Source organism: Crinia signifera, chromosome 11, assembly GCF_055691185.1.
Source record: "Crinia signifera chromosome 11, ASM5569118v1, whole genome shotgun sequence".
NCBI lineage: Eukaryota > Metazoa > Chordata > Amphibia > Anura > Myobatrachidae > Crinia > Crinia signifera.
In genome coordinates this window covers 38,756,049-38,770,825 of record NC_139227.1, presented here as the reverse complement: position 1 = coordinate 38,770,825, position 14,777 = coordinate 38,756,049, and the positions used below count along the sequence as shown (strand labels likewise).

General features: G+C 44.7%; 1 protein-coding gene across 4 annotated transcripts in view; it reads right to left on the bottom strand.

Annotated features, from left to right (window-relative positions):
- Positions 1-14,777, bottom strand: part of FHOD1 (formin homology 2 domain containing 1) — a 97,339-nt gene that overhangs the window by 69,544 nt on the left and 13,018 nt on the right. For 3 of the 4 annotated variants that reach the window (XM_083164342.1, XM_083164340.1, XM_083164343.1), the window contains exon 2: positions 3,581-3,687. The exons of the other annotated variant lie outside the window; for it this stretch is intronic. In XM_083164342.1, coding sequence (XP_083020468.1) covers positions 3,581-3,687 — 107 coding nt within the window. The remainder of the gene's footprint in view (positions 1-3,580; positions 3,688-14,777) is intronic. 4 annotated transcript variants of the gene reach the window in all.

The window sequence follows — 14,777 nt, the reverse complement described above, 5'->3', positions numbered from 1 at the left end:
ATAGAAGGAATGGGATTATATACACTGTGCTGCTGTTACACCATGCCAGACCAGCAATAGAAGGAATGGGATTATATACTCTGTGCTGCTGTTACACCACACCAGACCATCAATAGAAGGAATGGGATTATATACACTGTGCCGCTGTTACACCACGCCAGACCATCCAATAAAAGGAATGGGATTATATACACTGTGCCACTTTTACACCACCCCAGACCAGCAATAGAAGGAATGAGATTATATACACTGTGCCGCTGTTACACCACACCAGACCAGCAATAGAAGGAATGAGATTATATACACTTTGCACCTGTTACACCATGCCTGACCAGCAATAGAAGGAATGAGATTATATACACTTTGCACCTGTTACACCACACCAGACCAGCAATAGAAGGAATATTATATACACTGTGCCCCACCACGCCAGATCAGCAATAGGAGTGAGATTATATACATTGTTCTGTAGTTACACCACGCCAGACCAGCAATAGAAGGAATGAGATTATACCAGGGGTCCTCATACTATTTGCTGTGGGACCCCATCAGACAATAAAAATAATTACAGAACCCCAGCAAGTTACTGCAGGAGGTTATCACATCACATGTGTAGTCAGCAGACAGCACATACATGGCAGCATTGTGGAGGCACACAAATATTTGAGGAGTCTAAACAGACAATTCAACAGATTTTTTTCAGACTGGAGTTGTGACCCCATGCTGAGAAGGTCGGCACCCACTTTGAGGTCAGGACCCACAGTTTGAGAACCGCTGAATTATATAGTGTGCTGCAGTTACACAATGCAGACCAACAATAGAAGTGAGATTATATACACTATGCCACTGTGACACCACGCCAAACCAGCAATAGAAGTAGTAAGATTATTATATAATGGTCAATTGTTACACCATGCCAGACCAGCAATAGAAGAAGCGAGATTATATATATATATATATATATATATATATATATATATATAATGTTCCGTTGTTACACCACACCAGACCAGCAATAGAAGGAGTGAGACTATATACACTGTGCTGCTGTTACACCACACCAGACCAGCAATAGAAGGAGTGAGATTATTTACACTTTGCACCTGTTACACCACACCAGACCAGCAAAAGAAGGAATGGGATTATATACACTGTGCAATTTTTACATCACACCAGACCAGCAATAGAAGGAATGGGATTATATACACTGTGCCGCTGTTACACCACACCAGACCAGCAATAGAAGGAATGGGATTATATACACTGTGCAACTTTTACACCACACCAGACCAGCAATAGAAGGAATGGGATTATATACACTGTGCTGCTGTTACACCACACCAGACCATCAATAGAAGGAATGGGATTATATACAGTGTGCCGCTGTAACACCACGCCAGACCAGCAATAGAAGGAATGGGATTATATACACTGTGCTGCTGTTACACCATGCCAGACCAGCAATAGGAGTGAGATTATATACAATGCACTGCTGTTACACCACACCAGACCAGCAATAGAAGGAGTGAGATTATATACACTGTGCCGCTGTTACACCACGCCAGACCATCCAATAGAAGGAATGGGATTATATACACTGTGCCACTTTTACACCACCCCAGACCAGCAATAGAAGGAATGAGATTATATACACTGTGCCGCTGTTACACCACACCAGACCAGCAATAGAAGGAATGAGATTATATACACTTTGCACCTGTTACACCACACCAGACCAGCAATAGAAGGAATATTATATACACTGTGCCCCACCACGCCAGATCAGCAATAGGAGTGAGATTATATACATTGTTCTGTAGTTACACCACGCCAGACCAGCAATAGAAGGAATGAGATTATACCAGGGGTCCTCATACTATTTGCTGTGGGACCCCATCAGACAATAAAAATAATTACAGAACCCCAGCAAGTTACTGCAGGAGGTTATCACATCACATGTGTAGTCAGCAGACAGCACATACATGGCAGCATTGTGGAGGCACACAAATATTTGAGGAGTCTAAACAGACAATTCAACAGATTTTTTTCAGACTGGAGTTGTGACCCCATGCTGAGAAGGTCGGCACCCACTTTGAGGTCAGGACCCACAGTTTGAGAACCGCTGAATTATATAGTGTGCTGCAGTTACACAATGCAGACCAACAATAGAAGTGAGATTATATACACTATGCCACTGTGACACCACGCCAAACCAGCAATAGAAGTAGTAAGATTATTATATAATGGTCAATTGTTACACCATGCCAGACCAGCAATAGAAGAAGCGAGATTATATATATATATATATATATATATATATATATATATATATAATGTTCCGTTGTTACACCACACCAGACCAGCAATAGAAGGAGTGAGACTATATACACTGTGCTGCTGTTACACCACACCAGACCAGCAATAGAAGGAGTGAGATTATTTACACTTTGCACCTGTTACACCACACCAGACCAGCAAAAGAAGGAATGGGATTATATACACTGTGCAATTTTTACATCACACCAGACCAGCAATAGAAGGAATGGGATTATATACACTGTGCCGCTGTTACACCACACCAGACCAGCAATAGAAGGAATGGGATTATATACACTGTGCAACTTTTACACCACACCAGACCAGCAATAGAAGGAATGGGATTATATACACTGTGCTGCTGTTACACCACACCAGACCATCAATAGAAGGAATGGGATTATATACAGTGTGCCGCTGTAACACCACGCCAGACCAGCAATAGAAGGAATGGGATTATATACACTGTGCTGCTGTTACACCATGCCAGACCAGCAATAGGAGTGAGATTATATACAATGCACTGCTGTTACACCACACCAGACCAGCAATAGAAGGAGTGAGATTATATACACTGTGCCGCTGTTACACCACGCCAGACCATCCAATAGAAGGAATGGGATTATATACACTGTGCCACTTTTACACCACCCCAGACCAGCAATAGAAGGAATGAGATTATATACACTGTGCCGCTGTTACACCACACCAGACCAGCAATAGAAGGAATGAGATTATATACACTTTGCACCTGTTACACCACACCAGACCAGCAATAGAAGGAATGAGATTATATACACTTTGCACCTGTTACACCACACCAGACCAGCAATAGAAGGAATATTATATACACTGTGCCCCACCACGCCAGATCAGCAATAGGAGTGAGATTATATACAATGCACTGCTGTTACACCACACCAGACCAGCAATAGAAGGAGTGAGATTATATACACTGTGCCGCTGTTACACCACGCCAGACCAGCAATAGACAACACTTCTATAGCAATATGTATATACCACTACCCTCTCCCCCTGCAGCCGCTGTCACCTTTCTGTACAGGGGTGTAGTCTGTATGTCCAATACTTGCCACCTACAGTATATCATCATCTGTTACCATTTAGATTATTCAATGTCACAGAAATAGTGAGGACACAACAGCCATGTTTGGGGACAGGGAGAAGAGGCAGCATGGCTTGTAGATCAGTGACCAATCAAAAGGAACTTAAGGTTCTAGAAGCGAGATAACAAATCTGGCCATACCTTATGTCTTCAAAGAAGGCTTCCAGACAGTCGCGCTGTTCAGCCAGGGAGAGGTCTATATCCAGATAGTTCCCATTGGTAGATAACTGGAGGGTGCAGTCTTCCAGCTAGAAGCAAACAGAGAGGATTAAACCTTCATACAAGTCCTACAGCTTCCATCCTGCACAGGACGAGTCACCTTGCCCACACGCGTCCCCTGCACACAGGTCACTTCCCATTGACTTGCTAATTTTCCCTGAATAAGATCACGAGGTTTAGCACCTGATTGAAAAGCACTGGCTGGGAACGGTGGTGGGAATGGCTGGAAGAAAGCAGTATTTTGATCCGTCAGCTCTGGATATAGAGGAGCAACAGGACATCATCTCAAGAAATCAGCAGCAATCTGCGATTTAACGTGGGGGTGTGGGGGGGGGGGGGCGCGGACACACCAGTGCAAAACTCTATACCTTTTATAGAAACATTATACCCTCCAGATATCACCCGGGACTACATCTTGCCATGTGTGCCCAGTCATCTGTCCTCTATATAGTGCCAAAGGACACGTGTGGCCAGTTGGGGTAGAGAACGAGCAAAGTCCTGATTGGTCCATTTATCAAAATCCTACTCATCCGCCTAACAAGGGAAGGGGGATCCATTATATACAGTCACGCATCTTTATACGTTCCCTATGTCACTGCCACATGATGCCCGTATCCAAGCCATATCCGACCACATCACAAAACACCATACAGAGCAATGCAGATAAAATCAGTAATTGCTTCCATCAGGGTTATCGTAGCGTTTTATTTAATTTAGGACTAGGGATGTGCTGAATCCGGCATTGGGTCTGACATATGGATACAGCCAGATCCCGATTCTCCCTGTGATTAGACATAAGCTGCTTCCCAGAGCACAAACTACTAATAAACTGATCCACCAATCACATTCAGGTGCAAAGAGTTAGTTATGAAGGCACCAAACATCCTTGTGATCAGATGTTAGTTTATATGATGTACTAACAACTCTGTTATTACTGTCTCTTATTTATAAAGGCGCCACAAAGGCTCCGCTGTGTGGTAGAAGTGGGTAACCTTGGCAACAGACGCAAAAGTGCAGACTAACGCAGCCAGTATACAATGTCACACAGGTTAGATACATACTGAGCAATTAGCAGTATTCTATACTGAAGTGCCAGGTACACACTTGTGCAGTCAGCCGACGGTTCGCTCAACCGCAAAACATTGCATTTCTCTAGAATTCTGAATCCGGCCCTATATGAAAACCAAGCTCAGATGAGTTGCCATTGTTTTCCTTCCCTGCCCCATTACTCTTCACTCCACCTTCATGAATAAATCTCCTGCTAATTTTACAACCGATGTAATGACCTCTCACATCACTACAGCCTCACAGTTATCTAGTAACAAGCGGGCATACGGACAGGGTGTGACATGAATTCTAGGCTCAAATGTAACCATACCTGATACATCATAAAACTAAAGGGGCCTACACATGTAGCAATGCCGACGTGTAGATCGCTCAGAACGAGTCAGCGCTAAGCATTCTGTCAGGGCCAGTGTTCTCCGCTGGTTGGTTATTATTCATTGGGCGATAGAGGTGCGTGGGGCAGCGCATCACTATGGCGCCCTCACACGGAGTGATGTAGGTGCATTTTCTGAGCGATCTAGTGAGATCGCTTATAAAATGCCTGTATACATTGTTACGTATGTAGGCCCCATAGGTGCCTGTTTCATGTTCCTACGCACGCCAATACAGAAGCGAGGTTTTAGGCTACGGAATTGCCCAAAGAAGAATACAGATGCCCACCCAAACCATTGGCAACTCCGTACACACATGCAGTACCGACGCAACAAGGGACATTTACGGCTCCCATACCGCTATCGTCGTACAGGCTGACCGCAGCAGTACCAACACTGGCGCCATAAGTCAGTGGTTCTCAACCTCTGTCCTCAAGGGGGATCAGCACTATTGGGGGTCCTTGAGGGGGGATGCGGTGGGAATCCCGACCGCCGCAATGCCGTGGAACGCCCACCCATGCGGGCTTGCTGCACTCGCCACACACTATTTTATTCTCCCTCAATGGGTGTCGTGGACCCCCATAGAGGGACAAAGTGCCGGCATTGCGGTGGTCGGGATTCCGGCGTCGGTATTTCGACCGCATCCCCCCCAATAGTGCATGTTTTCCTGGTCACCCTGCAGGTGCACTCATTAGTCACTGACACATTTTAAAAGATCACAGGCAGAGCTAATAATCACACCTTTGATTGTGTGTGGAGACCTAGAAAACATGCACTGCTGGGGGTCCTTGAGGACCACTGCTCTTAGTACATGATTGCACCTGCCCGGCTTTAAAACGGCCATGAGGCGCGTCCGTCTTTGAAAGCGCCATCACAAAGGCACAATAACACTCGCAAAGTGCAACTGTGGGGCATGCGCAGTTCGTCGTTGAGAAGCGTGAACATCGGCAATGCGTACAAACACGAATGAGGCCCCGAGACCATAAGCGTAATCCAATATAATGAGCTGCACAACTTTTCCACTGTCCCGCCAGCCCTGCCAGATACTCCGGCCCCTGTTGGCGCAGCCCGAAAGCCAGCGAGAGGATATTTATGAGAATTTTGTTCCATTACGTAATCTACTCAACACGGCGCAAAAATACAACACACGAAAAATGAAGAAAGAAAAAACAAACGTTCCAAAACGAACGGTCCCAGGGGAGCGAGAAAGAAAATAAACTATTTAAAGTGGATCGGTCACGTACATGCAGCAGAGGGGGGACAGGCGACTTTATGAGCAGAATATTTAATTTAGGCCACAAATCTGCAGCTCAGTGTCACAGTGTCACCATGAGAAGCTTGTGCAAGAACTGTATGCTTTGCAGGTGGAGGTCAGTCTTACATAAGAAAGAAGGGGGGGGGGTGTTATTGTACTATTCCAGTAGAATGCTTTGTAGACAACGAGGAACACTTCAACGCATTCGTGTGGGGAGCGATATTTATTTCTTGGGCCTTTCCACAGATCTGGTATTTTAGTGCTTGTCTTTTCATCACTCTGCGCCTTGGCCAAGCATCAGAAAATGAAATCAATCTGCTCAAGCTGAACAAATACTGATAATTATTTTCTAGCGAGGAGGAGAGCTGCAAGGCACAGATCTGCGGCCAGCCATGGAGAGGATTAGGAGGAATGCTCATCATACTGGGGAACGTCACGGGTTCTCTTACAAACCGTTTATCACTTTTAGCAGATTACATAAAAATAGGGGGGAAAGCGGCATCTGGTCAGGCAGCCAATTCCCAGCGAGGACCCAGGAAACTGAACAAGGAAATCTCGGAGGACGCGCTTGCCAATTTTTCAGATTATGGATTTCATGAAAGAGTCCCTTGAGCGGAGAGCGCGTTGGAATGTGAGATTAGCCGATACCCTCTCTGGCTTGCTAACGAAATACATTTATTTTGCATTCTGTGCTCTTCAGACAATACTCTGCATCAATTCAGTTTGTTCCTGCAGCCCTGAGGCTGTTCTTCGTCATATCCAAAGCTGAACAGGCAGCACAGATGTGCTGACAATTACACATATACAGTATATATGGCCAACTACTCTTCACCTCTAGTAGGTGAAGTACCACCACTGACCCCCTGTTACCCAGCACCCAGCCGTAGCTTAGCAAGCAGGAATGCGGCCGCTTCTCTGTGTTGTACGGAGGTTACCGTATGCTCGTCCTGGTGCAGCTGCATGGAGCTCTGCTGCCTGACAGGTGTACAGGTGTCAGAGGCTGAGTGTCATGTGCGCATGTCCTGCAGCAGTAGCTGAGTGGCCTCTGATTTCACTGTCAGGTGGAGGGGGGGGGGGAGACTGCACAGCGGTCTGGTAGCAGGACGGGCGGTAATAAACCAGTGCTGCTAGTGTTATTAGCGTGTGTAATCCCCCATTTTTTTTGACACACTGGAGGGGGGATGTTGAAAATGACAGACTGCACATCAGTCTTGTAGCAACATTAGTAGTAATGTCCCAATGCTGCTAGACTTATTTGCGCATGGAATTCTCCAGGTTTTTCATCCGGAAAATTTTTTGCCGATACAGATTAAACTCTTTAAAGTTGCGCGTTTTTACCTAAAACACATAGATCGCTGAGTTTTCACAGATACACGTGTTTTCCAACTGTGGTGATTTTTCTGACAGTCGAAAAGATCAGCCTAAAGCCCTGTACAGACGCTTAGATTTGCTTTAGATTTGATGTTAGATTCGATTTTCTATTAGATCTGGCATTAGATCATCCTATTCGGCATTAGATCTGTACTTTTGCATTCGATTCGATTTCACAATGTAGGCACAATGTACTCATTCGATTTACTGGATCGAATTCGAGATTTCCTTGGCTGCACAGTAGAATTTTCTATTCAATTTTGAGAAAACAGGAGCACGCATCGAATCGAACGCAGATCGAAAGTGTCCTAAAAACCATTCGATGTGGAATCGAAACCTGGAAAAATCTAAGCATGTGTACACAGCTTTAGATTGAACAGGTTGAATGTAAATTCGGCTAACAACTTTTCGAAAAACCCCGCAGATTTTCCAAATGTCAGAAATATTGGCACAGACTAAATACTCCCTTAGTGACAAGCGAATGGGCTTAGAATAGAACACACCACTTTTAAAAAAAATAAAATAATCCAACGTAATGTAAATGGTCTCAGGATGTCATTTTTGTGGCGCAATAAATCAGCTGCAGTGTCGGCCATTTTGCTGTAGCCGCTGATGGACTGCACACAGAGAGAAAAACATAGGTTCCCCCGGCCGGCCTCGCAGTAGCCTAAATCACATACATAAGCAGAAGTATGAACCCGCTGGCCGCGACAGCCACAGTAACACGGGGTAGATGTGTATGTCAGTTATTTTATCTCTGACACTCACATAATCTGGATGTCTCTGCAGCGAGGACACCAGAGGGGGCTCCTGACCTCCAACAGTAAACTGGGTGACATGAGGGATGCTGGGACACATTGAGGACCTATATATATTTCCTGCGTCACCAGATTACGGTGTTAGCATGCCTATGTCCTGGGCTAGGGCAGTCACTCTGTGGATTCATTGGAACGAGGCGAGAGGCCTATGTACATACAGGAGCCCGGAATAGCACTGCACCGGAGGTATGTCAACCTTCATAGTCTGGTCGACCAATAACACTGCACCGATATGTTGACCTTCATAGTGTTGATCCTACGACAATTTTCATGCACTTGATCGCCACAATTGCATGAAAAGAGCCTGATTCGCATGTGAATCATCTATCGTATGGGCATCGTATCTCTCCCCCCATAGACCTGCCCAGCATGCCGAGGTAAGGATTCAAAAAATAATTTCAATTATCCTCGACTGAATCCAAACCACCTTCTCCTAATCCATATAAATTGCCATGTGAATGTTCCAGCATTTGCGTTTGGTCTTCCTGTTAAATTGCTTCAGTGTGTTAAAGCACCTTAATTTAGGCAACCATTCTTGTCTTGTATCCTTAGTATATCCTCCTATAGCTGTTGTGGCAGGGGTACGGGGTCTGTGAACGATTGAAAAATCTTCTCAGTAGCACTCGAAATAAAAAGATTTTTGAAGTTGTAAAGGCGTTTGAAGAAGAGATCAATGCGATTTCTCATGTTGATAAGTTACTGGTTCAGTGGATATGAAGACATAAATATCCTCTGCACATCACACATTGTGAGGCTGCGGCCTCAAAAGTATCTGGGAAGGCCAAAGCCTCCTGACTGATCTGCAGTTGGGTTTCCCCAGGCTCTTTCCGTACATAAAACACCAGTGTTTACACAAGAGAACATACAGCGTCTGACACGGACAGTAAGCGGCTCCTTACAGGGCATTATCAAACCAAAACGTAACATCAGTCAGCAGCTACCAGGGTGGGTGTCCTGTGTCTATTCTGAGAGCCTACAGGCCCAGGGCTGCAAATAGGCAGCTCCGGAGGATGCGCTTGTATATACACATACAGGGAGGACACACAGCCTTCTTTCCATGTGTCGGGGTACATACATGCGTCCTTCCCCTAGCATGATTAGGATCGCGCTGCAAAGCAGGTCAGTAAGAAAATGTGGGCACACATGCATACATGGGACGTATTTTACTAAGTGCTGGAACACGAATTGGAGGGGAGCTTACAATCGCTACTATGAATACGATGCATTTTCTCGCCATCAGAGAAAACGTTCTGCATTCCTTATGTATATATAGTAAATAAGAACATAACGGCTTCACAAACATAATCTATTAATGTTTCAGTTAAGGCAGCAATCCCTAAAAAAAAAGTGTGCTTTTTTAATCACTGTAGAAGCCTAAAAGAAGAAAGTTAGATATTATAATTTCCCTTGGTACCATGGCAACCACAGTCAAATGGCTTATGATGTACTGAACAGAGGGGCTTTGGAATGCATCTCTGAGCTCCGTGCACAATATAATCCTCTCCCTCCATGACTTGCTGAGACCTCTTACTCTGTGGTAGACATAATTTTTACACTGAAGAAAGATTTTGAAAAGGAACAAACTATTTGTACTAAGACAGCTAAGACATGCTCAAAAAAGTTACACTTGCAATATAGAAAATAAAATAAACCCTCTGTAATAGTCATGTTTTAATAGAACTTGTCACACTGATTATTAAGATGAAGTTGGCATCCCGACGGACGGTATTAGCGTTACGCTGTATTCTACGCTTTAGGCGTAGAGTTTTTGATAAGGGTTAGCTTAGCGGCTCCTTTTCATCGTGATTATGGCAGTCGGGATGCTGTTGTTGTGTTGGTATTTTGCCCTGTGGCATCCTAACTGCTAGTATACGCGCACCCATCCCGATTATTCCTTGAAGTTGTTGAATATTACCCTATGTTCCAGAATATCATCAGTCTGACAGACTGGTCACTTGCCCCCGCAACCCCCCACCCCCAACCACAAATCTCAGACAATGAATAAGGCACTCATCTAGCATCCAAATTCCCTCTTAAGAGTGCAGGAAATGTAAACGCTTCCTTCTACAATACGAACAACACCAATAGTGGGCCCATAATTATACATCTCCAGCCTCTGCATACATATGTATTTTCGCTGGCTAATGTTATTCAATCTTCAAGAGAATGCAAAGTCTGTTAGGAAGGAAAAAAAAACACATTGTCATTAAAAATGACTCCGCTTTAGCTAAACACTGAACTGGTTTATCCAGTCTATGTGGGCCGATAATTTGTGCGCCCCAGGGCAGCTATCGAGTAACAATGCAGAGTCTGCGCCGGCTGAGAAAATCCTTCCTCCGTAAAATGTGGATATGAAATAAATGGGCGCACCTTCTTCTATAACCTACATATTACAATAAACACTTAATTCCCAAAGTATATTATGTCATCTATAGTTCTATTGAAGTTTTTTTTTTTTTTTTTAAGGTTTTTTTTACTTTTTCACTCTGCTCCTATCACCCACACACAGGGCGCAACCCAACTAACCGCAATGTACCGAAGCGCAATGACACTGCGATATATTAGCATATTAGAACAGTGCATAGTTTTGCTGCTGTCCCTTGCGGTGAGAGTAACCGCTGTGCAGGAGACTTCGTGTACAGTATATGAGTGGTAAGGTGCAAAATACGCACACCACCACTAATGGTGGCACCCATCAGTGCAAATATACTCATTTTACTGTGCAATTATGGCATGCCAAGAAGATATTCAAGAGGTGACAGCGAAACAGTCTGAACCCTGCGGCCATCGATGTGAAATGGTTACAGCGCTGAAATGCAGCTGCACCCTGATCTACATATCGGTCACGGTGACTGCTCGAGATTTACTAACGCTTTGTTTTCGCACAGAACTGGCTGAATGTAAAGACGCAGACACCATGGTCCCCTGGGTAACATATGTCCAGGTCATCGTTGAGTCGCTGATATCCCAGTGAGATTTTAAAGGGACTAAACAGTATTAATTAGCGTTCGTTTTCAGGGTTATTCCTCAGGTGATTGGTAATGGCCCGCCATCTTAAAATCACCGGTTGGAATAAAAGCAGAGAAATCTATGACAGAAGAGTTTGGTGAATTGATCTGGGAAAACAGTGAAAACATTTACACAGGGTGCAGTCGCTTGCGGTGAGCTCAAACAGGCTCGTCAGGGTAAATGCTGACATTTCAGAGGCCGTAGTGGAGGTGTTGGGTGGATTCCAAACGATCTGGCTTCCCGTTTGTTTGGTTTCCATACGGCCAGAGCTCCCCAACAGCGTATTTGGTTTCTTTGGAATTCTATGATGAAATATTTAATTAATTTGCTAGCTCGTTGCTGAATGCTTAGCACGGTTTCATCATAGCTCCCTGCAGCTATATTTAGGCTTACCATACGATCCCTTTAAACTGGGACGCTCACCAATTACACAGGTTCAGTGACTGCGAAAAACCAGGTGAGAGGCAGCTTAAAGTCAGCCAGCCCCAGAACCTGTGTTTGGAGGAGCGCTCCAGTTTAAAAAGATCGTATGGTAATCCTATATTTTTGCAGTCGCACCAAGCATGCCTTCGCGCCATGTCCGCAGCAACTGGTCTGAGAACACTGGCCCTGACCCCAGCGATTAACCATATATATCCAGCATGCTGGATATTAATTGCCGTGGCGATAGTGATTATTGTGATATGCGGCACTTGTATATCTGGGTGCCTCTGTGAACCTCTATAAGGATTTCTACAATTCAGCGGCCGCGGCTTTTGTCACGTCAAGCTTTGAATGCTTCACATTCGAAGCTGTTGCGGTAAACCATCATCTGATTGGTTGACAATGGAAGCCAACAATAAACTGGTTTCCACAAGCGCCCGCCATTACTTCCTGCACAATAGGACCATGTTGCGTTTACGTGATCTACAGCTACCACAAATGTATTTTAGAAGTCCAATAGTATCAATCACATTTGTTTTTATTGGACTTCTATTCAGTGCTGCTTTTGTGGGCTAAAAAATGAGTCACTGTGTACCTTGTGTCCCAGTGACGTCACCGCTTCCTTGTGTACAGATAGGCCGCACTCTCCTGTATACACATAACGGCAGTCACACCCATGTGCACCCATACACTGTATATAGATGTGGTCAGGGAAGACGAGTCAATACACACCTAGCCGGATGGAATGCACGGAATGCACAAACAGAAGCATAGTTTTACATACATTACAGGTAGGATTACACCAGGTAAACGCCAGACGTTATAACCCATCGTCAATGATTTACCTGCTGGCAGAGACTCACACCAGTCTGATAACGGTTTATAGCAGTTGTTAATGCCAGGATTACACGCACCATCAATGGCACCTATAAACCCTTTATACTATTAATGCTGAATCTAACAGACAAATCCGTGGAGTGCGTCTGCATGACACACCTCACACACACACACACACAGGATGTATCCGTGACACACCACCTGCAGTGCATGGAAAGGCCTCACACACTATAAGCAATGCCCCAAACCATAGTCTGACATATCTCGTTCCCCATGTACCGAATGACACAATTCCTCATCACAGGTAAATAACAATCCTCTCATGTTTCTTTGGAAAAGTATAAAAAGTGAAGTGTCTGGTTTCTACATTACCCTCACAGTGTGAGAGTGAGTTTTCTCCATATAGATCGCAGAAAGATAAACTACAGCTTGCAAAGAAATTGGAGAACAACTGTGTGGAGTTTGTATATTCTCCCTGTGCTTGCATGGGTTTTCCCCCCACAATCCAAAAATATACTGGAAGGTTAATTCGCTCCCAACAAAATGAACCCTAGAATGTGTGTGTGTGTGTACACGTGGTAGGGAATATAGATTTATATGGGGTCCATCCTATTTGCAAAGTGTGTGTTCCAAAGCGTTTAAATACCGGCAAAGGCACACAAATTAACCCATTCAGGGCTGAATTTGCTATAAATTTCTCCCAACCCTATGGGGCAGTGAATTCCGCCCGCTGTAAAGTGCACCCGATGCAGGTGATGACTCGCACTCGCGAATCATCTGCGGCCAATAGGAACGACCCCTATGTGTGCGCAATGTGAATAACTGGTAACAAATAAATAAAACTTACAATTATCTATTTTGAAACTTTCAATGTCTATTATGCGTTTGTGTGGGAGACAATGGATCTGAACTGAACTTCATCGTTAACTAGGAGACTGCAAGACAGAGGATACCCGAATGTTGCCGCTATAGCATCCTAAAGAAATGATCAGAAACCATTTTATTCTGTATCTTGTAAGGGTTTCCACAATTGTAGTCCTGAATTAGTATATGAGGCACAGTGCTCAGTGGAGAGCGTGGTACCAAAGGAAGATACCAAGTACACAGTGACTAAGAGCTGGCACAAGCCTTATTCAAAAGCAGAAGAGGATGGACACGGATGAAGCAGGACAGTCATAGCTGTATCCCTACAGTGACTGGTTCATCATTGAGGTCTTCATCTTCTCCTTCCAGACCCTTGCAGCTCCTCTTCCCTGCCTGGGGTGTGTCACTCTGCTGTTGTGCTTGTAGCACAGTGTGGTCTGTATTTCAGCACTGATATCCAGACATCACCTGTGCTAGAAGCCTGTGTGGCCCCAAACTTATCAGCCAAGAGCAGTACAAGCCAATCGGCTCCCAACTTCCATGTTATTGTATGTGTTGAGAAGTGGCAGTTAGGAGCTGTCTGCCTAGTCTCTATCACACTAAGGCAGTGATGGGGAACCTTCGTCCCTCCAGCTGTTGTTGAACTACACATCCCAGCATGCCCTGCCACAGTTTTAGCATGGCCAAATAGCAAAACTGTAGCAGAGCAGTATGGAATGTGTAGTTCAACAAGAGCTGGAAGGCCAAAGGTTCCCCATCACTGCCTTAGAGTGTGATAGAGACTAGACTGTCAGCCCCTAACTGTCACTTCTCAACACATACTATAACATGGGAGTTGGGAGCCGATGGGCTGGTACTGCATCACTCTCCACTTTATCAGGCCCCATGTCTAGCATTAAAATGATATAGGGTAACTAATACTGGCAAACATTATCAGTACGCTCCAGCATGGCGCGCCTGCACTTTATTGTACATCTAGGACTGGGGGGGGGGGGGGAGCTTTTAGGGACCGTGAATCCATAACAACATGTAAACAGTTACCCGTTATAACCGTATCCACTTAATAACAGGATCATGCCAATTCCCTGTGCCCAGATCCATCAATC